Raw genomic sequence first — 22,135 nt, forward strand, 5'->3', positions numbered from 1 at the left:
TTACATTGCATTCTTTTATTTCTATAATAATATAATATTATTGATATTATGATGAGTCCAAGGGAAATGTTGGATATGTTTGCAACAGCAGGTGGAAAACGGAAGAAATTAAACTGATCGAGACCACAAGGTGGGATTGACTGGCAGAAGAAACTCTCTGGAAAGAACAACTCTAAAATGGCTTAAATAACTATTTTGAAATTTCAGTAAATACTCAATGTCTTTTTGGAAACCTAGTTCTACTAATGGATTTGCCTTGTAATTGCAATTTAAATAACCTAAGTTTTATACTAATAGAATACAAAAAACAAAGAAAAAAGAAGGAAAACAAACACAACATTTAAGACCTTTAAAAGGAATGCAAACTTTTTCAATACGTGAAAAAATACAGCCTTAGTGATACAACAGCACAAATAAGCAATGTCACAAAATTCAGGCAAACTAGCTAATGATTTACCCATGGCTGGACTGTAGTAACGATAGTGGTCAAATGAGTTGCAAACTGTACAAGTGGCTCTTAACATATGAAGGCACAACCAATTTCTGCAGTACTTGATGTAAGTTCACATTATTATTATTATTATTATTATTGTAGGGGATGGATTGTTGTGCACCCATTTCTTACCTGAACATTAGGTAAATCCTAGAACACTTCGCTGCTGCTTTAGACAGCTCTTCTTCCTTTCTTTTTAAATGTTTTTGAGTTAGCATGGAGCTCACAGATGGAAAAAAATCACACAGTGAGGCTGCCAGTGAACACGTGTGATTGAAAATTCCTAAAGGCGCGGCCACACTGATCTCAGTCTAACAGCATCCCTCCCTCTGTTTGCCCGTGTGGCAAAGTGGCTTGCAGTGCGCAGGTGCAGAGGTGATGCAGTGCTCAAACAACAAAAAACAACAGAGTTCACGGTCCAAACCGTTCTTTATTTCTTGCACGGTTTGGCACAGTTAAATAATAATGCTGGCAACTACATAGCAATGTGTAATTGCACAGCTAAACAATACAGGGTTTCAGTCCCGAAATAATAATAATACAGGCAGGGCTCGGAGTCCTTTCTCACGGTGCTCCTGCGCTGGTGGTGAATACAGTGATTGTGACTGGTGCTGTATTTATAATCCGGGTTGGATGCTGGCTTGACAGCGACAGCTCCCGGTTGTTAGCCTTCTACTAATTACAAAGCAAACACTATTAATACAAAACAAAACACTCACAAAAACACTCATGTTTAGTTTACAGTTTTTGGAATCCGTCCGTAACCATAACAAAGGAACAGATCGCTCTGCCACATCCCGATATACCTTCAGTCACGCCCCCTTTGGTAACGAGTGCAACTGCGTCTCCTCCAAGGCGCTGACTTATAGTATTGTGGCTTCGCCCCCTTTTTGGATGGCCGGCTTCCAACTGACCCTGGAATGAACTGTCAAACCATCCAGTCCGGGGCACACTGTTCCTATTATACCGTGCCCTCGCAGTTCGGGAGGGAGACTGTTGACTCGGATTCATTTGCTGTCTGTCACAGCCCGTCATTAACCAATGATACAGTACGTCTTTCTGATAGCTTAGTGCTGGGAGGTGCACAGTAAAAAGAATGGCAACAATAATACATTATGATAATGTCTCACTTTCTCGCAGGACGTGATTAGACAGAATTCAATTGAATTGTGACATAACGGGTGATGCTGATGCTGAGCAAATGGATTGTAGATCAGATGTTCTGGTGTTAGTGGTTATTTTGCACCCTGCTGTAGTTTCTGGATAAATCAAACACCAGGGAATCCGAAAAGGAAAGGATTATACATTGTATTCCACAGTGCATAAAGCGTCATCTATAACTGACTATTTTTGAATCTCCAAAACTCTAGTTATGGCTGTCAGTAAATGTGATGTAGGAGTTATTGTAATATCTGACCATGTGAATGTGGATCTTGTAATGGATGCCGGGAGGAAGCCAGAAAAATCACAGAAATGGCGATTTAAATACTAGTATATTACAGGACTCGGCTCAAACAGCCATATTTCAGAAGGAAATTGAATTATTTTTTAATATTAATAAAGGTCCAACACAATACAGCTCAGTGGTATGGGAAGCTTTTAAAGCATATATGAATTGATTAAAATGACACCAAATAAAATAAGATTTAGAAAAGGTACGCAAACTTGAAAGACAAATTAAGGAATTAGAGACACCATTTGGAAGTAATCCTTCTGCAGAACAAACTTCATAAAATGACAAAAGCTAAATTTGAGATTAATTCAATTTATAATAAAAAAAAACAGAATATGCACTATACAGATTAAAACAAACCCATTATGAATAAGGGGGAAAAGCAAGCAAACAACTAGCACACCAATTTAAAAATATAGAAATTAACTCCAGTATTCCAGCAATTAGAGATGAGACTGGACAGCTACATACAGACACTAAGTCTATTAATACCACCTTTAAAAGAATACTGCCATAAACTATAGCAATCAGAATAAAAATCAGGAACTAGATTTTAATATCTTATTTTCCCAGATCGAATTACCAAAACTTAATGTAGAACAAAGAGATTTTTTTTAACCAACAATAACAGAAAGGGAGTATGACCCGGATGACTTAAGGGTGACGTCAGGCCAGGAAATGAACAGAGATAACCACCACACTGAAGCAATGAATGCGCTGGTGCGCAGACTTTTTATAATAAATAAAAAGTTTTAACAAAACGGAACACTTACTCAAAATACAAATAAAACGGAACGATGGCCAAAACAGACAAAACAAACACTGGAGAAACACTAAATAAAACAAGTATCGCGCTGGTGTAAAACCAGCACGAATAGCAGTTGTATTTATTTGTCTAAAACTTACTCCCGACTCTCTCTCCAGTTCTCTCCGCAATGAACACCCAACCCCGAGTGAGTGATTCGTGCCTCTATATATACAGCTGTGCTTGAACTCAACTGCTAATTAATCATTCACTTGAATCCTGGCACATGAACTAATTTATTCAATCCCCGTGCCCACATACTAATACACATTTTATCTACACGTGAAGTGAGCAATCCCCATGCCTAAATACAACTATACATTTTAAATCACTTGTGCTACATAGCCCAATATATACACACCAACAATAACACACCACATACAACATAAAACACAAAATACCAACGACCAACGCTAGTCCTCACTAAGTTATAAGGTCCAGTTAATAAACAGGGTTTTACAAACGGGGGCCAAACTTGAAATATTATAATTTTGCCTTCTCTTTAACTCAAATAGCTTATTTGAGAAAGACAGGGAATGAAAGACCAGATTGGGTAAATATTAACACGATGATGTAAATACCCTTTTCCCCCAATTGCTTACTTGGAACAGGAAGAACCTGAGCAAACGCGTTCTAATCCTTTTATAGCTCATACTGTTTCAGTCTGGGCACAGACACATGTATTGTTCAAGAGTCCACTGGAATGCATCAAGACTTTTCCTATATGGAAAAATCCTACCTTCAGTATATTTTCATTGACGATATTGATTTTTTTTTTTTTTTTTAATGTTTCACAACATCCAACTCCTATAACTTTGACACCTAGGTAGAATAACCAAATTTGGGCTTGAATATGACCACTTTGTGTTTAGTGCTTGTAGTTTGGCAACCTTATAAACTTATAAATAGTGGCCTGTATATTGTAAATTGGAGGATTGATTATAAGTCCATGCTGCAAACATTAGGCTTTAGTCTGGCCGCCATCTTGTTTTACGAAAGAACTCCATTTTGCCATATTTGAATTCCATTTTCCCCAGGATGATGCCTACCAAGTTAGACATTAGCTAGTTAAACAGTTTGCAAACTGAAGCTCCTGCTGGTAAATTGACACTTCCAGATTGCCTAGCAGGACTGGAAAAACTTTTACCTCAAGGACTTCGTCAATGTATCGCTGAGCAGTAATATTGCCCTCAAACTGCACCGCCGTTTTTATGAAATCACATGACTTGAGCTCAGTATTTTGTTATCCCAAGGAACAATACTACTCAAACAATCAACAAACCTATCTGCTCACTATTTAAAATGTAAATAACATTATGTATGTGTCCAATGAGTTATTGATGTAAAACTTACTGTTGCATCAGCATAATATCAAAATATAAAATACACTTTACTCAACAACATGCACGTTGCATAATAAACCACTGCTCTATTGCCAGTAGAATAACATTAACAATAATAATCACAATAAGAGGCACTGAAATATTACAGTGAGGGTCTCGCCCTCACATGGTGCATCAGCGATCTAAATATTTGTGGATGAGAACAGTATTTTTTTTACGTGTGTAAAAGCAAGCAACTAAAGAAATGATCAGAATTTGAATGTAAAAATGCACACTTCTGTAGCTATGTACATCGTTGCATGCAGAATATACAATGGTAGCTGAATATGCCAAGTCACCAGCATTACTGTTTAGTTACTAAATAACAGGAAAAAAAGGTAATTGTGACAAATTAAGCATAATTATGAATGCACTGCAGCTCGTATATTATGTGAAAGAAACAACCTGAACGTTAACCCGCTAGATTATGTTTTAATGTTTTTATAATTGAAGTTCTATGATATAGAAATAATTATCATTCAATATTGATCCACTCCCGTCTTGGCTAGCAGAATATTCAGCTTTCTAGTTACCTTTCACATATCTGAGAATATGGGAGTGGCTACTGAGCTATGCAACCGCATTAGTCATGTGATACGAAAAGGCTGGCCCTAGTCAGCTTTGCGTTCATACATATGTAAAGGCAAGGTGCATCACAATTGGATACATGTTTTTCAGATATGAAGATTTTAAAGTGTGACACTCCACTGTATCTGAGTTGCCATGGATTTTACCATGGGTTATCTAAAACACTTTTGTTAATGAAATACTGACAGCTTATTCTTTCCAGGGTCCAGCATTTCCCAGGATGAATGGGCGAAGCAGGAATTATCAAAAAATAAACCTTGAAATAGTTGCATAACACTGGTTGTACTGCATATCATAATTAAGGCTGTATTTTCTTCATGGTTGTCATGGATTTCACGATTTCTGTGAAATTTACCCATTGCCAGTAGTTCCCTGTGAAAATTCCCTTTTTGAAAGAAAAGTGTAAATACATATTTTTAAACACTTAAATAAATATAGCATTGTTTGCTTTATTGACCCACAATCTGTTACACTGCATTTAATCTGCTTCCATTAAATGATTACACACTGCAAAGAGCTGCATGATTCCTTTAAAATGTCTTCAACAAAAGACACCAGCTGCAGCAAAGATCAGAAATATTTCTGCTTAAGATCGCTCTTGTTCAGTACAAGGGGACATTTCAAGTGTCTGTTGTTATTTTAACATTTATTAAACCAAAATATTATACAATTTAGCATTTACTGTTTTCAGGTAAGCATTAAAATATTTAGGAACATGTGTTGTATAACAACTCTAGAGAATTATCAATTAGGAATGTAACAACACAATTTACATCCTGAAGTGACACCCTCCTCCTTTTGCATCAAATTTAAAACTAACTTCAAAATTAAAATTAACTTCAGTGGTTATTTTAAAACACTGCTTTCGACAACCTATTTGAATTGTTGTAAAAGTTCTATTTTAGACAGGTTCACAGTCTATTTAATATTCAAGTATTAAAATCAGCAGCTTACTGTTAAGGCATTCAAGCTTAGATTTTATAAGTGCAATGGCAGAAGTTAAGATAAAACACATTTCCCGTTTTTGTAGGACACTGCAAGCACTGAATTTACTGTTGGAAACAGCCCCAACACACAGTCAAATGAAACAAAATGAACACTCCATAACATCTGAAATAACATTTCAGACACACTCAGGCTGGCAAGTATAATAATCATTATTTTTTTATGTCTGCATCACACAGCATCATAAATATGTATCCATCTCCAGAAAGCTTTGAAGCTTACATTGTTATCCCATCCACAACAGAAAGGGCCCTTAAATTGCAAAAATACCCATCAAAATAACCAATCAATAATTTTAAACAATCTCTATTTATAAAACCAGATTAGCATTTAAATTAAAACCACCATTGTGTTAAGGAAAAGTACTATTAGTTACCTGCTTCAAATGGTGTGTTTCTGATACAGAAATAACAGAATAGATGCACAATTTATAGATTTACCCAATTAGATCCAGATGTAGAATTATATTTATTCTCTAGAGGTTTTGATATATATATATATATATATATATATATATATATATATATATATATATATATATATATATATATATATATATTGTTTTTGTAGAGTACATCCATTTCCTCCTTAGTGCAAAATATCTGCTTTGTGCAACAAAGAGCAAATCAGCATTATTCTCCCCCTCGCCAAACAGGTATTAAAAAAAAAAAAAAGTGACAGTAAATCCACTAGCAATTATAAATCATAGTCTTGATCAGGGTATCTGATTTTAGGGTGTTGCCAAACTGATATTTATTTATTTATTTTTTTCATTTTTGAAGAATTTGTTAACCTGTGATCAGGATTATTTTTTGTCTATAATTAGCTTCTGGTTCAGTTTTATTTGAATGTCTGATCAAAATACATTTAACGTACAAAATGGGCATTTGTTATAACAAAACCTAATTGCAAGTAAAGAAAAAAATATATACATATATAAACCCCAGTCTGTTTCAAAAAGATAATGTGCGAAGAGTTAAGTAGCTTGCCAGGGAAAGCGTATGGCTGCCTAATGCAAGCAATGCCAGTATGACCCATTTTTATATCATTCTTTATGCTAGCTTAAAAAAAATCCCCTCTGTTGCATAATTCTTACACATTCTCACACATACAAAGTAAAGCACAGTACCAATTCACACCAAATAAGATGGTGCATTGTTACAGCACATGGAATTATGTCCACAATAACTTGTCCAAGTACAGAAGAGTGCTGGAGGTAAAAAGGTGAGTTTCATCATATTGGAAACTCCACCACCATCACCTAAGAAAAGGTGTTTTCAGATCATTTTATAACTACATGCTGCATATTTTGCTGGCGTAAAGCCTCCTTCAGTTTATCAATACAGCACCCAAATCATTGTACACAAACCCATCTGAAAACACACACACAAAAAAATGTATTCAGTGCACTCCTTTTGCTACTGATTGTACCTAGCAAATTAATTTTGGTATTTAAGGTTTTCACGGTTCCAAGCAGTCATTCAAAAGTCAAAGAGGGACACACAACATTGTAAATTCTACTGGGATGTCAGTCATCCACTATATAATCAAAGATGTTTAAAAACCCTTAGTGTAAATGCAAAATCTGAGATGGTAGCCCAAAAAAATAAAAATAAAAAGTTGGCCCACACAACAGGCTTCCAACTTCTTCACCCCTGATATATAAAAATAATTTATATATATATATATATATATATATATATATATATATATATTGCTCCCAGTTTCACATATATTCTGCTCAAATCTCCTTTGTGGTCACAGTCCTCGCTTCCAGAATGTCCTACGATTGATTGTAGGATGAGTTTTGATTTCCATTGGAACTCTGATCACTCTCACTGTAAAATAACACAGAGTTCAGCACACATGGAGCAGCAGAAGCTGAAAAACTCAAAAATGCAGTAAGAGCCTGTTGATATTGAAAAAAGTAAGTTTTACAACAGATCAATCAGTCTCAATCTACAGAAAAATTCTACTTAGCAATATAAGATCTAGGCTGAACAACTACCAATAACTCTTTGGCAGAATATTTTGCTAATGCAAAGACACTGACATAATTGACACAGAAGCACAGTAGCAAGTTACAGATCACCTGTTTGGAGGAGGCTTTGGTTTAGGCATCTTGTTGAGAATAGCAGCCATTTCTTTTCTATCATCAAAGTTCTTCCACTGGTCGTACAACTTCAAAATAACTCTGATTATCTCAAGGATCTACATTGATATACAGTGCATAAGGTTTAAAAAAATGCATTTAGAAAGAATTTAAAGATGTAGGACCACATAAGTTGTAACATGTTCCTCACAGATTTTTGTCTATCATTTTAAGATGTACATACTGTAAATTAAATAAACTGCTGTTACAATAAAGGTTCTCAACCTGTTATTAACTGTAAATTCTGAATAAGATTTGAAGATATGAAATACATATCCAATATTTGTATAGATTCTTTATATTTCCCTTTGAGTGGTCCTGTTGCTCCAATATTTTCTTCATTTTTCTAATGAGTCCTATGTATCTGTTCCCTACTTTTGAGTGTATAAGAATCCTAACTGCCGAGACTGAATAGACATTTCATTCTAATCATGTGGTAATGACACCTTTCAACTCCGCTTACCCCATCTACCCATTTTTATAAGAACAGCTTACTCTTACCTTTTCCATGTCCACAGAAAGCTCAGCAAACCACTGCCTTGCATCCTTTTGCTGCACCACACAAGCAACATGTAAGCAGGCTTAAAAATACAATATGTCCAAATTATTAAACTTGCAATTTTACTGGCAAATAGTGTCACATGACCTAATGTTTGTATAGTTTCTGCATTAACACTGATTGACATGAATCAGGAGTCAATAGTCAAAACGCTTTCCATCTGACATCATATATATATATATATATATATATATATATATATATATATATATATATATATATATATATATATATATATATATATATATTATAAGAACATACTAATTTTCTGCTCGTTTGGTTGTTAGTAGCTTATTGATCCCAGAATCTCATCAAGCAGCTTCTTGAAGGACCCCAAGGTGTCAGCTTCAACAGCATTAAAGGGGAGTTGGTTCCAGACCCTCACAATTCTCTGTGTCGTTATAATTCACGAGGTGAAGCCGAGTGCCTTTAACCGCCCGGTGCGTGTGGATATTAGAGTATATCCCACACCCTGAAGTGACTTATTGCGCTTATAAAATGTGTGAACTAACTAAAAATGTATTAATTAAAAAATTCCTTTTTTTTTTTTTTTTTAATAAACATTGAACTGATTAAAAACAAGCAGCACTATTTATAGATGTTAAATTGAATACTTTTATATACACACACACATACAGTAAACTACAGTGCTGTGAAAAAGTATTTGCCCCCTGTCTAATTTTCTGCATTTTTGCACATTTTTCATTGTATTTGGTCAGATTTTTTTGTGGGTTGTAGTAGTATATAGAGGGAGTCTTAGAGAAAAAAATGACAAAAAGTTTGGTGCTTCTTTCATTTGTTTGGTGTGAAAGGTAATCAAACATGCAATCTTCAGGTGTGAAAAAGTTATTGCCCCCCCCCCCCAAAACCACAGTCAGAGCCATATTGTCCAAATGGAGAAATTTTGGGACAGAATCATCCAGGAAGTCAAAAAAGAACCTTAGAACAACATCCAGGGATCTGCAGGCCTCTCTTGCCTCAGTGTTCGTGACTCCTCCATCAGAAAGACACTGGGCAAAAATGGGATTCATGGCAGAGTAGCAAGGCGGAAACCATTGCTCACTAAGAAGAACATGAATGCTCGTCTCAAGTTTTCCAAAAAGCACCTAGATGATCCTCAAGAGTTCTGCATCAGGACCTGGAGCCTTGCCATCACTGTAGGAACCATGAATTCTGCTCTGTATCAGAATTCTACAAGAGAATGCCAGGCCATCCGCCCGTGAGCTGAAGCGCAGCTGGGTCATTCAGCAAGACAATGATCCGAAACACACAAGCAAGTCTACATCAGAATGGTTGAAGAACAAGAAATTTAAAGTTTTGGAATGGCCTAGTCAAAGTCCAGACCTAAACCCCATTGAGATGTTGTGGCAGGACCTGAAAACGAGCAGTTCAGGCTCGAAAACCCACAAATGTCACTGAGTTGAAGCAGTTCTGTATGGAGGAGTGGGCCAAAATTCCTCCACGGCGCTGTGAGAGACTAATCAATAACTACAGGAAGTGTTTGGTTGCAGTTATTGCTGCTAAAGGTGGCGTAACCAGTTATTGAGTCTAAGTGGGGCAATTTTTCACACGGGGACATTGGGTATTGCATAACTTTCTTTAATAAATAAATGAAATATGTATCAAATTTTTGTGTCATTAGTTCAGTCAGGGTCCCTTTTATCTAATATTAGGTTTTGGTTGAAGATCTGATAACATTCAGTGTCACAAATATGCAAAAATGCAGAAAATCAGACAGGGGGCAAATACTTTTTCACAGCACTGTATGTCTATGCGGACTGTGTCACTAGTAGTTTTCCACTATAAGCCTCAACTCCAGTCAATACGAATATATTGTTTTTATCAGGATTGTTTTGTAGATCAGTGCTTTTGAATAGGGACTGACAATTGTCGGATTAGTATGCAGCAAAACAAAACATGTACGTTTTGCCTTGATAAGAAATGCTGATGAAAAAAAGGCTAAGAACAAAAGAATAAAAATCTTGGATTGTCTCATAGAATTTTCATATCTGGAGATGTATTAACTGAAAAAGCAGTCAATCCTTTGCTTGTTTTAAGAACTTCTTACCTAGTGCAATCATAAATGGTGGATACAAGAGACAGAGGTCTGTCCTATATGTGTCATTCACAATCCTCCTGCATATGAAAGATGAGACCAAGCAAAAAGTAAACACTAACTATATACATATCTACAGGACACACCCATTTTAAACAATTTTTTTTATACTTCCACAGTAGTTTACTACACATGTACTAATACCCAATTAAACTTGTGAAGCATAATGCAAGCATATACATCTCTGACAAAAAGAATAGGCAGAATATCAAATGCATTTGTGTTTATTTATGATTTACATTGATAGGAGGCAAGTCATAAGTTCATTGAAATAAAAACATAAATGTAGTTTATTTCTATGATTTTTGTATTGTTTTTAAGTGTTCTCTAGTCTAGATGTGGCAGTCTAGTCTTATGTAAGTTTGCACACCCTATCTTCAGTACAAAATGATTTAATTCACGCTGACATTATACCTGTAGTTTTAACACTAAGAAATATTGTTAAAGTATTTAAATTTGAAATTCTGAAACGAAATATGAATGTTACATAAGAAAAAAATATTTTAACAACTTTGGAAAACAAATTGTTATAAAACTGCATTCAATGCCAGTGTTTGTTCCCCGTGCCCCTCTTCATCATCCGAAATAATATTTAAATGTATGCTCGTTAAATCAAATACATATACAAAGACATGTATAAGAAGCGTAAAAAGCTTTTTATTATCAAATCACATCTCATATTATAAAAGGTGCTTACAGAAAACAAGACTGGATGAAGCATAAGTGTATTTTTACCACTGAATTCAGGAAATACTGAAGAAAAAAATCCTACCATGCTAGAGGAAGCAACATGTCCTCTTGCCCCATATCCTGTACATACTGGAGAAGAGGTCTATAAGGGTGATACACAATCAAACAGCAATCCTGTGTAGAAATTAAAAGGAAACATTTCTAACTTATTATCTTTTTTTTTAATCTTTGATTCAAATATAATAGAATAGTATTCCATGTATACATTAAACTTAAAATATGGACTGCTTGGAATATAATCTGCTTCTCAAAATATACAGATGTTTTCATCATCATGGTTTTTTTTTTTTTTTTATGACTACAGTACTCTTTGCTCTTCAGTTAATACAGTACTCACCATTAGTTCTAATAGATAGAATTCACATTCCAGTATCTAGAAACAAAACAAATAACTTTTACATTATTATTATTTGTTTATTTAGCAGACGCCTTTATTCAAGGCGACTTAGAGACTAGGGTGTGTGAACTATGCATCAGCCAGAGTCACTTACAACAACGTCTCACCCTAAAGACAGAGCACAAGGAGGATAAGTGACTTGCTCAGGGTCACACAATCAGTCAGTGGCTGAACCGGGAACCTCCTGGTTACAAGCCCTTGTATGTAACCATTGGACCAAACAGCCTCCATATTCATGAACTCCAATATACTGCAGACTGTCTCCTCTCACCCCCAGTAGTTAGCAATTCTCCTAAACCATTTAATAAATGCAACACAGTATGCAAATATCAAGTATCACACACCAACCAAATCATGTAACAGTATTGTAGCTTGCCCAGTAACTTCTAAATATATCCTGTGGTATACAGCAATCTCATTTGACATTGTATAGTGTTGACAAACTTTTCAACTGCTGACAAGTTTAGCTTTTCTTCTGTGCAGAACACTGTACTTGAAAGGTTAACATTTCCCTTGTGGTCAAGTAAAAAGAAGCAACATCAAATCTAAAGTGCATATAACATCCATAAAAGCCATTGCAGGCCATTTTTATTTCATACCTACATGATTCATCCTGTATGGGAACTCCTTTGGGAAGGCATATGAAAACCTAGTTTTTACTGAGAAAAAAAAAAAGGAAAAAAAAGAGCAAGATCCATCAACGCAGCAAAAATACATTCCTAAATATTAGTAGTTACATACTTATTTATTTATTTACTTACTGACGACTTATAATTGTGTAGTTGAAGTTGTGGTATGCTCTGAATCAGGTATATATCGAATCATTAGACAAAAAGAGGCACTACTCGTTTAGACAGCATTTTGTATATTAATTAATCGCATATATGAGGCCACATCTTATTATCCCCTGCTGGAAATGCATATACCTGATGTGTGATATAGAGGAGGCAGGTGTACATAAATAAAACCTGCCAAGAACCTTCTTTAGAAAAAAATGTGTATCGTAATCTGAGGCTGTCTACCTGCCTGTGCACATTACTGAGTGTACGGTACCCTAATTGGGGGTTTAGGAACATTCTTTTTCACACAGTACTGAGAATATCATAATGTGGGGGAAAAGGGAGGCATCAAGCTGTCTCTGTATGTCAGACTTATATGTACATACAGTAGATATAGGTCAGTTCTTAGCTTTTTTTTATACTTCTACTGAAATAAACAGATTTTTCAATTGCACCATGTAACAGGGGGAAGTGTTATGTGCATCGGTCGTCATTGAATAATCACAAGTCAGACAGAGCACTGGGTGTTGACACACCGCACAGATTTAATACAACACAAGTGCTGCCACTACAGTTCCAGCAATAAAAATAAAGGTTTGCCACACAAGGCGAGCGCTAGTCTCATTAAAAGAAACATCCCGCAACCTACTATACTACGAAACCCTCTCTAACCTGGTTGGGATCACCAACCCCTAAACTAACCTACTGCTGTTGCTGCCAAAGTCCCGGCTGCCCAGCGACTCTGGGTCTTTATGACAGTCCTGGGTGGGCAGAGCCTTCACAGGCACAGTCTTGCAGTTGAGGGGTTCCGTAGTAGTCATTCTGTGTAGTGTCATTCTGTGTAGCATGGTGGTGCAGTCACCTCTTGATGTGGTGCAGACACCCTTTGAGCTGCACGCTACCTCTCCGGGCACGGCCTCCAGTCAATCCAGACCTCCCGATCAGATCAGCGTCGGACGAGCCTACCTGCTCAATTGATTGCTGGTAGGGCTGTATTAGAAGGTTCGAAGGTTCGAAGGTTCGTTCGCTAGCCACGAATCCGAAGATTGTTTTAAACCTTCTAAGGTTCGTCAGACACCATTCACGCAATGTTAACAGAAATTGTTTGAAATTGTGTGAATACTATAAAATCACACATTAAATGTCACTCATATGCAAAATTCAATCTTTATTTGTATAATGCACATACTTAAACAAAAGTTGTTGTATTAAAATCCAACCAAATCTTTATATGTAGCAACTCTATATGTGCCACTGCTGTGTTTGGAGCAGGGTATATTATCCAAAGCACTGGGGAGTACCTATAGCGGTTGTAGTGCTTCAGTAAAAAATGTACTGAATACCTAGTGTACAAGACAGTGTAAGAGAAGTGCTATGGTAGAATATGTTTGAAACATACAAAATATACGCTAACACTAATAATTTTAATTTTGAAAAAACTGAGCACCATCCGTTTAGTAGTAGTAAAATGTGACTGATAACCTGCTTGGAACGGTAACTGTTAAATTAAGTTTGTTTCGCCTAAGTCCGCTGCAGTTAGTGCTGCTGCAATGCAAGCTTATGCGCAAGCAGCATCAATTACGTGTAAATAAACAATTTGTATTTTTATTTAAATTATAAAAACATTATTACTGTTCTACATAATGTATTTTTAAACTACATATGGTCCAGACACCAAGGTCAGGTGTCTGGGAGCACAGGTCAAGAGCTCTGACCCACAAGTGCCAGACTGTCGCCCAGTGGTGGTGGTTGGGGTTGTGGTGGAGGCAGTCTCCTCCTCACTTACTGACTGTCGGGACAGTAGCTCCTCCTTTAGCCCTTGGGCAGGCAACTCCTCCTACTCTGAGACTCACTTCCTCCTCTGGCTCTCTGAACGGCAGCTACTCCTACTAACGTTGGGGATGTCAGCTTCTACCTTGCCCACGCCTCCATTTGCTCCCTTAACAGTGCCTCCGGTGGCTGCTGCACGTCAGCTGGTTCTGCCTGTGGATCCTGGCAGCCAACTCTTCTGTGCCTATCCTGCCATGATACAGCAGGACCACTGACGCCCACCGCTGCCACCATATTTAACAGGGGGAAGTGTTACGTGAGTGGGTCATCAGACACAAGGCATTGGGTGTTGATACGCCGCACTGGCACGCAGATTTAATATAACACAAGTGCTGCCACTAGGGTACCAGCAATGGTAGCCCTAGTGTCAGATTTAATAAAGAAAGCAAAACAAAGATAAAAATAAAAGTTTGCCACACAAGGCGAGCGCTAGCATCATTAAAAGAGACATCCCGCTCCAGGAACCTACTACACTACGAAACCCTCTCTATACTGGTTGGGATCAACATCACCAAAACTAACCTAATGCTGTTACTCCCAAATTCCTGGCTGCCCAGCGACTCAGAGTCTGTATGACAGCCCTGGCTGGGCACATCCTTCACAGGCACAGTCTTGCAGTTGAGGGGTTCCGTAGTAGTTATGCTGCAGAGTGGACGCTCTCCTCTGATGTAAACAAAGCTACCCCTCTGTGTAACATGGTGGTGCAGTCGCCTCGAGCTGTGGTGCAGACACCCTTTGAGCTGCACGCAGCCTCCCCGGGCACGGCCCCCAGCCAATCCAGACCTCCTGATCAGCTCACCGTTGGGCGAGCCTACCTGCTCAATTTGTTTCCTAGCAACGCGTCTCCTGTTATGCGTCCCAGCTGCACACATCCGCACAAGAACCAGAGACAGGGTTCTCCCTGTCACACACCACGACAGAGAAAAATAAACATCCCCAAATGAAGCATAATTAACAAAGGGGGACTAAGACAGCCAGGTATTTGGTTATCATTCTTTAAAATGAATAAAAGAGTAAAAAAGTATGAAGATCAGCACACTTACATACAGAAGTAGCAGCTGATATCAATCGGGTATTTGAGACAACACCAAATTCCTGAAAAAAACAACAGACACAGAAAATTTGCTGTTGAATCAGTGCCCTTTTGGATGAATAAATACTGCAATTTCAAAGAGTAAACAAGAAAATCATAATACCTCTACTTTGGATGCCAAGAACACACAGGTTGGAGCCATGAGAACCGGATCTATACTTTTAAGTGAATATCTGAAATAACATGCATGTTTAATGTTAACAGAATCAGCAGGTATAGCTCTGATCTTAATGTTTAATCAAACAAACATAAATAGAGGATTTTTTAGTTAATTTGTAACAATAATTTGTAATACAGCAGAACCTATCATATTTCAATCCTGTAAGATATGAAACCCCCTATTATCCAATGGACTTCTGACATGTGCCATTTACACATGCTGCTACCAACTGAACAGTACAGATGGAAACTGATCAATGCACATTTTAGTATGGGTCTAAAATAGTAAATTCAGCTCTTAGCAAGAAAGACTGGATTCAATTGCAGTTTAACAATAAATAAAGAAATACATCAGTTTTCTTTTTTAGGCAACAAACTGCACACTTTAGTCATGTTCAAAAAAAGAAAACAAGAGATAAATATAACTGTAAATTGCCAAATACTTATTTTGCAAGAATTTTCACTGATTTTCTTTAATGACTCCCTCTGAGACAGGATATTGGAACCAATTACATCAAACATGACAGGTTCTACTGTATATTCAAATGCTCATGTAATCATCAAAAGCCTAACTATAGGTAAACAGATAATTTAACAAAACTGTCTTCCGTGTTTTTAGTACAATAACTTTGTACAAATGCGTCTTACCTGGCATAGAATCTCTTAAAGTAAACAGTAGCGGTTGCTATAACCTGTTGTCTAAGCTTCAGGTGTTCTCCTAAAGCTTGAATAACTGTGGGTGAAATGTTTATCATCAGCAGACATTCCAATATATTTAATTAAACAAATTTGTATGACTGGGTGTGCGCATTTATACCAGATCCCGGTGTGAAGTTCTCTACAGGCATATAAATTAATGCTGGGACAAATGATCGAATATTCAAACAAATATTGTTTTACATGTATTCGGATACAAAAATCAGATGTTCGTATTTGCTACAAATGACAAAAATACCTTGCACTTATTTGCTGTCTCACCAGAATTTGCGTGACAGTTTAAAAAATGGCAAACAAAAAAGAGCTCTGTGTGATATGAGAGATTAATGTATATCATGAAAACACAGGATCAACACAGCAGCTCTTGAGACTCTATTAAAGTTTTAGACAGCATAAAGTAAACAATCCAGATTATACGTGCACACTCATAGTTATCTCTATGGAAAGGCATCTGGGACAAAAACTCGTCATGCTGCTTTAGAGCAAGCCAGAATCACATGGGACAGAAAAAAGGCAAGCACATCAGTCTGAAAAGCCTTGCTTAAACAGTACCCTACTTCCTGAAAATGTAGTGTAGTGATTTTTATGTACATTGTATATATTACACAGTGTAACAAATTTTTTTTTTTTTTTGGTTCCTGGGTAGTAAGTGTTATTTCCTAATTGCTTATGCCTCAAAAGTATAGAAAATGGCTATTATTCCCCACGAACTTTGCTTTTGTGACCAGGACAGTGATATTTTGAAATTTACCTATTTCCAATGAGAAAACGGGCGAATTTGTGTCTTTTCGTTCACATAAAGTCAGAAAAAAGCAACATATGAATCCAAATTAACATGTATTTATACTAAAGTAATACAAAAATGACTACAAAAGATTTAGAAGTGAGTAGTTTTTCGAGATTTACGATTATACTGTAAATCACTTTCACGAATCAGCCCCCAAATGTAGTCTCCCATCATGTTCTCGTTATACTGTCCTTGGTAGCGGCGTTCAAAGTCCAGTATATCCTGGTGGAAGCACTCGCCTTGCTCCTCCAAGTACGCTCCCATGTTCTCCTTGAATTTATCAAGATGAGCATCAAGGATATGGACTTTGAGGGACATCCTACAGCCCATTGTGCCGTAGTTCTTCACCAGAGTCTCAACCAGCTCCACATAGTTTTCGGCCTTGTGATTGCCCAGGAAGCCACGAACCACTGCGACAAAGCTGTTCCAAGCCGCTTTCTCCTTACTAGTGAGCTTCTTGGGGAATTCATTGCACTCCAGGATCTTCTTTATCTGTGGTCCGACGAAGACACCGGCTTTGACCTTTGCCTCAGACAGCTTAGGGAAGAAGTCTTGAAGGTACCTGAAGGCTGCCGACTCCTTATCTAGAGCTCTGACAAATTGTTTCATAAGGCCCAATTTGATGTGCAGCACCTTCCAGGGGTCCCAGCCGTACTCATCATACTTCAAGGCGTCCAGCAAGGTCTTGATGCTGTTGTAATCCTCTTTGAGGTGCACCGAGTGAGCCAGGGGAAGAGATGGTTACTTGTTACCATTATGGAGCAGCACGGCTTTGAGGCTCCTGGATGAGCTGTCAATGAAGGACAGTATAACAAGAACATGATGGGAGACTACATTTAGGGGCTGATTCGTGAAAATGATTTACAGTATAATCGTAAATCTCGAAAAACTACTCACTTCTAAATCTTTTGTAGTCATTTTGGTATTACTTTAGTATAAATACATGTTAATTTGGATTCATATGTTGCTTTTTTCTGACTTTATGTGAACGAAGACACAAATTCGCCCGTTTTCTCATTGGAAATAGGTACATTTCAAAATATCACTGTCTGGTCACAAAAGCAAAGTTTGTGGGGAATAATAGCCATTTTCTATACTTTTGAGGCATAAGCCATTAGGAAATAACACTTACTACCCAGGAACAAAAACTGTGTTACATTAATCAGCAAAAGCTTCACTCCTTTATCAATCAGGGTAATTTGGTAGAACAGATTTACCGTTGGCAAAAAAGATCTGCAATTTCCAATATTCTTCTTCTGCCAAAAACTTCAGGTCCTTCTGGCGTTCTTTCATCAAATCCTGTTTGTCAAGGATCCACTGCAAACTGAAAACGTCAAGTGGCATTCAAACATGCTACAATACTTATTTTCACAGTTTGGTTAACTGTTAAAACATTGTCTAATGTAGCATTATTATTCAGCATTGTGCTTATATGAATAGATCTCCACAATCATGCTCCATTTTACTCTAAAACAGACTTGCTAACATCTTATCAGCCTGCTACATTCATTTTACCAAGTCAGACTGGAAACCAGGAAAGCCACTACATTATTCAAATCTAGCTACCCTGCAATTCCGGCACATCACTTTCTTTTCCAGTCATGTCCACTACCACATTTTACAAGCTTGCTGGATTTTACCCAAACATGGCACCTGGACATGAATACAATAATTGTATTTCCTCAATTGTTCTGTGTTACTCTTGGTATGTTCTAGTGCCTTATCGATATTTGAAAGGTGGAATAGCCTAAAAGTAAGTACCTGTATGACAAAAAAAAAATGGAATATGAAAACAAATACAATCCATATATCTATCAAGTGGTATAACGTAATTTCTAAAGACATAATGCAGTGTCTTTACACATAAGTTCTGTACTGGCAGAGCTGTAGGTGAATGCCCATTTTTATGGTAAATACAATTGAATGCAGTGAAAAACAACTGAATGCAGTGGAAAACAAATTGGCAGCCAATAAGAAAGACCTGAAATATCAACACAAGCATAATCTGCATCCAAACAATTATTACTGGAAGAGGATCGAGCCACGCATTTGTGAAAGATGCAGTCTTCTTTAACTACAATATATACCCTCTATTTTTCCATCAACACAGGAAATGTTTTTACATTTCACCAAATGTATCCCTAATCTGTGTAAGTATGTATTCCTGTACAAAATTAAATTTAAAAAGGAAATGTATTTTTATATATCACTATGAGTTGTAAAAAAGTTACCGCGGTAGTACACCGTGTGTATATATATATATATATATATATATATATATATATATATATATATATATATATATATATATAAATCATTCGAGAAGTTTACTTACTAGTGTGAGCTTTGCCAGAAGTTCCCTGCCATGACGTAGAAAATATAAGCTTGTTCTCAAAGTACTATCTACTGTGATAACAACAAAGCTCATTCGACTTGGTGTGCACCCGTCTAATTGTTCCTGTCCAACAACAAGCGCGGCACGAAAGTTGGCCCTGCATAAGGTCACGGCTGGGCAGCAACAAAAAAAGCTACATCGTTTGGATTTGTACAACTAATTATTTTTATGGCCAGATAAACTAGAATATTTTATTTTCATTTCATTCATCTTTTTATACTAGAAGGGATTTTTTTTTTACATAAAACTAATAAAGTTTAAGGAAAATCTGTGTTCAGATTTGAAAAGTCGAATATTCCGCCAAATGTTAAAAACTGTATATATTCCCGAAATTCTAATCATGGTAAATACGCAGTGGCGGCTGGTGGCCAAACAAATGGGTAGGCAGAAAAAAGGCAGCGGGCTTGGGGTCCCCTAAGCCCCCAGCAAGCAGTAGATTCTTATTATTGTATTCTGACTGACAACACTTTTCATATTATTTATTTGTTTATTTGTTTATTTATTTATTTATTTATATGGAAGATGCCTTTTTCCTATGTGATTTACGAGTGTTACAGGGCAGTACTGTACAAGGTTACAATTCAAAATTAATATTTAAATAGTATAGTTTACAGTAAGTGCAAATAATACTATATATGAACTAGGATGCAACAAGTTAGGATTACAACAAGTTATATCTGCAATTACATATTAGTAGTGCAATAGTGCAAGGATAGTGCATCAGCTGAGGATCCAGTAACATGGTGTGTAGGGGTAGATTAAGTGCAGTCTAAACAGGTTTTACACCAATTCGGTTGTTAAACACATTTTCTCCACTAGCCAACAGAGAAAAGAAAACAATAGCCCATCATAGTTTATTATAATATACTTAACTGTTACACACTGCAACTAACGTATGTTTAAAAATGCACTGTATACAACATAAATATATTATAAATATTCAAGACGATGCCACTAACACACTTTGCATACAATATTTTCTAAACAAAGTGTGTTAAGGCAGGAGAAAGGCAGACAAAAAAATCAAACACATCTTATCGACTTAATTTTCTAAACTTAAATAAATGACCAACAAAATAATGTTATATTCTTATTAGAGGATACTGCAGACATGTGGAAAAAGGTTTTGTGGTCAGACGAGACAAAAATTAAACTTTTCGGTCTAAATTCCAAGCGTTACGTCTGGCGCAAACCCAACACTGCATATCACCCAGTCAACACCATCCCAACTGTCAAGCATGGTGGTGGCAGCATCATGTTATGGGGATGCTTCTCTTCAGCAGGGACTGGGAAGCTTGTCAGGATAGAGGAGAGAATTGATGGTGCAAAGTAAAGGCAAATCCTTGAGGAAAACCTGTTTGAGTCTGTTCAAATGTGCTCTTTTAGAAGTGTAATAAACAGTAAATGCATTTTAAGTAAAGCTTTGAGGTGCGTAATGATCAGCAATTCCTCTACTGAGCTATGGTCCCAAACTGAGCCTTTGAGCAGGTCAGGAGTAATGATACCAGTCAAATAGAACTGAAACAGCACCCTGATGCAGCTTCCTTGTGTTTTCCCCATCTCTTCATGCATGGGTAATGCATGAAAACTTATTGATGAACTGTACCATGCTGAAGCTGAGCATAATGGGACAGAGCAGTGATTACTGCTGTTTCCTTCTCGTTGCTGATATTTAAATATTTTTGTAGTTGTGCCTGAACTACTTATCTTGTTTCTCTCATCAAGTAAAGAATCAAGTGAAACAGAATACAGCAAAGTATAAGCTGTGAACTACAGGATTTCAAATACACTTCATTTGCCAGAAGTTGAGATGCCATATCCTTGAAACGTGACATCGTTAGGTGCAAGTAGCCTACTAAGCATGCCATTAAGTGGGTTCATTAAGGGGCATGGTAGTGTCGGCATATTCAACTGATTGGAACAAAAAACAGTGCTGTATTGGAGGTCTTATTATGCCTTTTTTAACTGGTTACAATGGGCCAGTTTACATTAGTGGTTTGTCTCACGTGAATTGGCAATGCAAGTGCATATTGGTAGGGAAAGCTTGTGAAAATGCCCCAAAAAACAATAACACTATTTTACAAGGTAAGTCTCATTTTCATGTGAGTTTCAAGGAAATGCTTGTGAAATCAACACCCACTTACACATGGTAACACGAGTTTACCGTGAAAATGTTAATTAGCTTGTTCAAGTGCCTTACCTAAAGCCACATGGGAATCCATAAGTTACCATGGTCCAAATGCCACCAGGTGACAACAATTAAGTTGTGCTTTGTTGTTAGACGTTATGTAGATTCACTTCAACTGTTTATTCATTTATTTATTTATTTTTGTACACTAAAGATTTGTTTATCTTGTGTAAATGAGCCTTGCGGCTCAGGTTCATTTCGCCCTTTAAAATACTGACCCAGACACAGAGATGGAGGGTTTGAAAGCGCTTTTGCGCTGTTTTAATACAGAACCAATGAACAAAGCAAAACACAAAATACACACAAACAAAATAAACACCTAGCTCTGTACGAGCACTAAGTAACACACAGGAACACCCTGACTACAAGTGGGACAGCTAGGCTGTTTCCCCACTAAACAATAAACAACAAAAACCACACAGTTTTAAGACAGCACTTTTTTTTTTCCCCTCACGACTGCCAGGAAGCAGAGTACGGATGGTGGAAG

At 36.9% G+C, this 22,135-nt stretch overlaps 1 protein-coding gene across 1 annotated transcript; it reads right to left on the reverse strand.

The window, feature by feature from the left end:
- Positions 1-903: 903 nt before the first annotated feature.
- Positions 904-19,583, reverse strand: LOC117410372 (cyclin-C). Its single transcript, XM_034016821.3, has 12 exons — positions 19,401-19,583; positions 18,283-18,389; positions 16,210-16,294; positions 15,506-15,575; positions 15,353-15,404; positions 12,304-12,359; positions 11,641-11,676; positions 11,326-11,417; positions 10,506-10,573; positions 8,380-8,459; positions 7,819-7,937; positions 904-7,564 (listed from the first exon to the last, which is right to left on the reverse strand). The coding sequence occupies exons 1-12, from the start codon at positions 19,430-19,432 to the stop codon at positions 7,510-7,512; spliced, it is 852 nt and encodes a 283-aa protein (XP_033872712.1). The 5' UTR covers positions 19,433-19,583; the 3' UTR covers positions 904-7,509.
- Positions 19,584-22,135: the final 2,552 nt, after the last annotated feature.

Source organism: Acipenser ruthenus, chromosome 6 (assembly GCF_902713425.1).
Source record: "Acipenser ruthenus chromosome 6, fAciRut3.2 maternal haplotype, whole genome shotgun sequence".
NCBI lineage: Eukaryota > Metazoa > Chordata > Actinopteri > Acipenseriformes > Acipenseridae > Acipenser > Acipenser ruthenus.

Excerpts from the sequence above, each read along its gene's own strand:
- LOC117410372 (XM_034016821.3), bottom strand. The coding sequence starts at position 19,432 with ATGGCAGGGAACTTCTGGCAAAGCTCACACTA. Across the intron at positions 12,360-15,352 it reads ATCAGCTGCTACTTCTGTAT|TAAAAACTAGGTTTTCATAT; the intron begins GTAAGTGTGCTG and ends TTTTTTTCTCAG. Across the intron at positions 11,418-11,640 it reads TCTATCTATTAGAACTAATG|GATTGCTGTTTGATTGTGTA; the intron begins GTGAGTACTGTA and ends ATTTCTACACAG.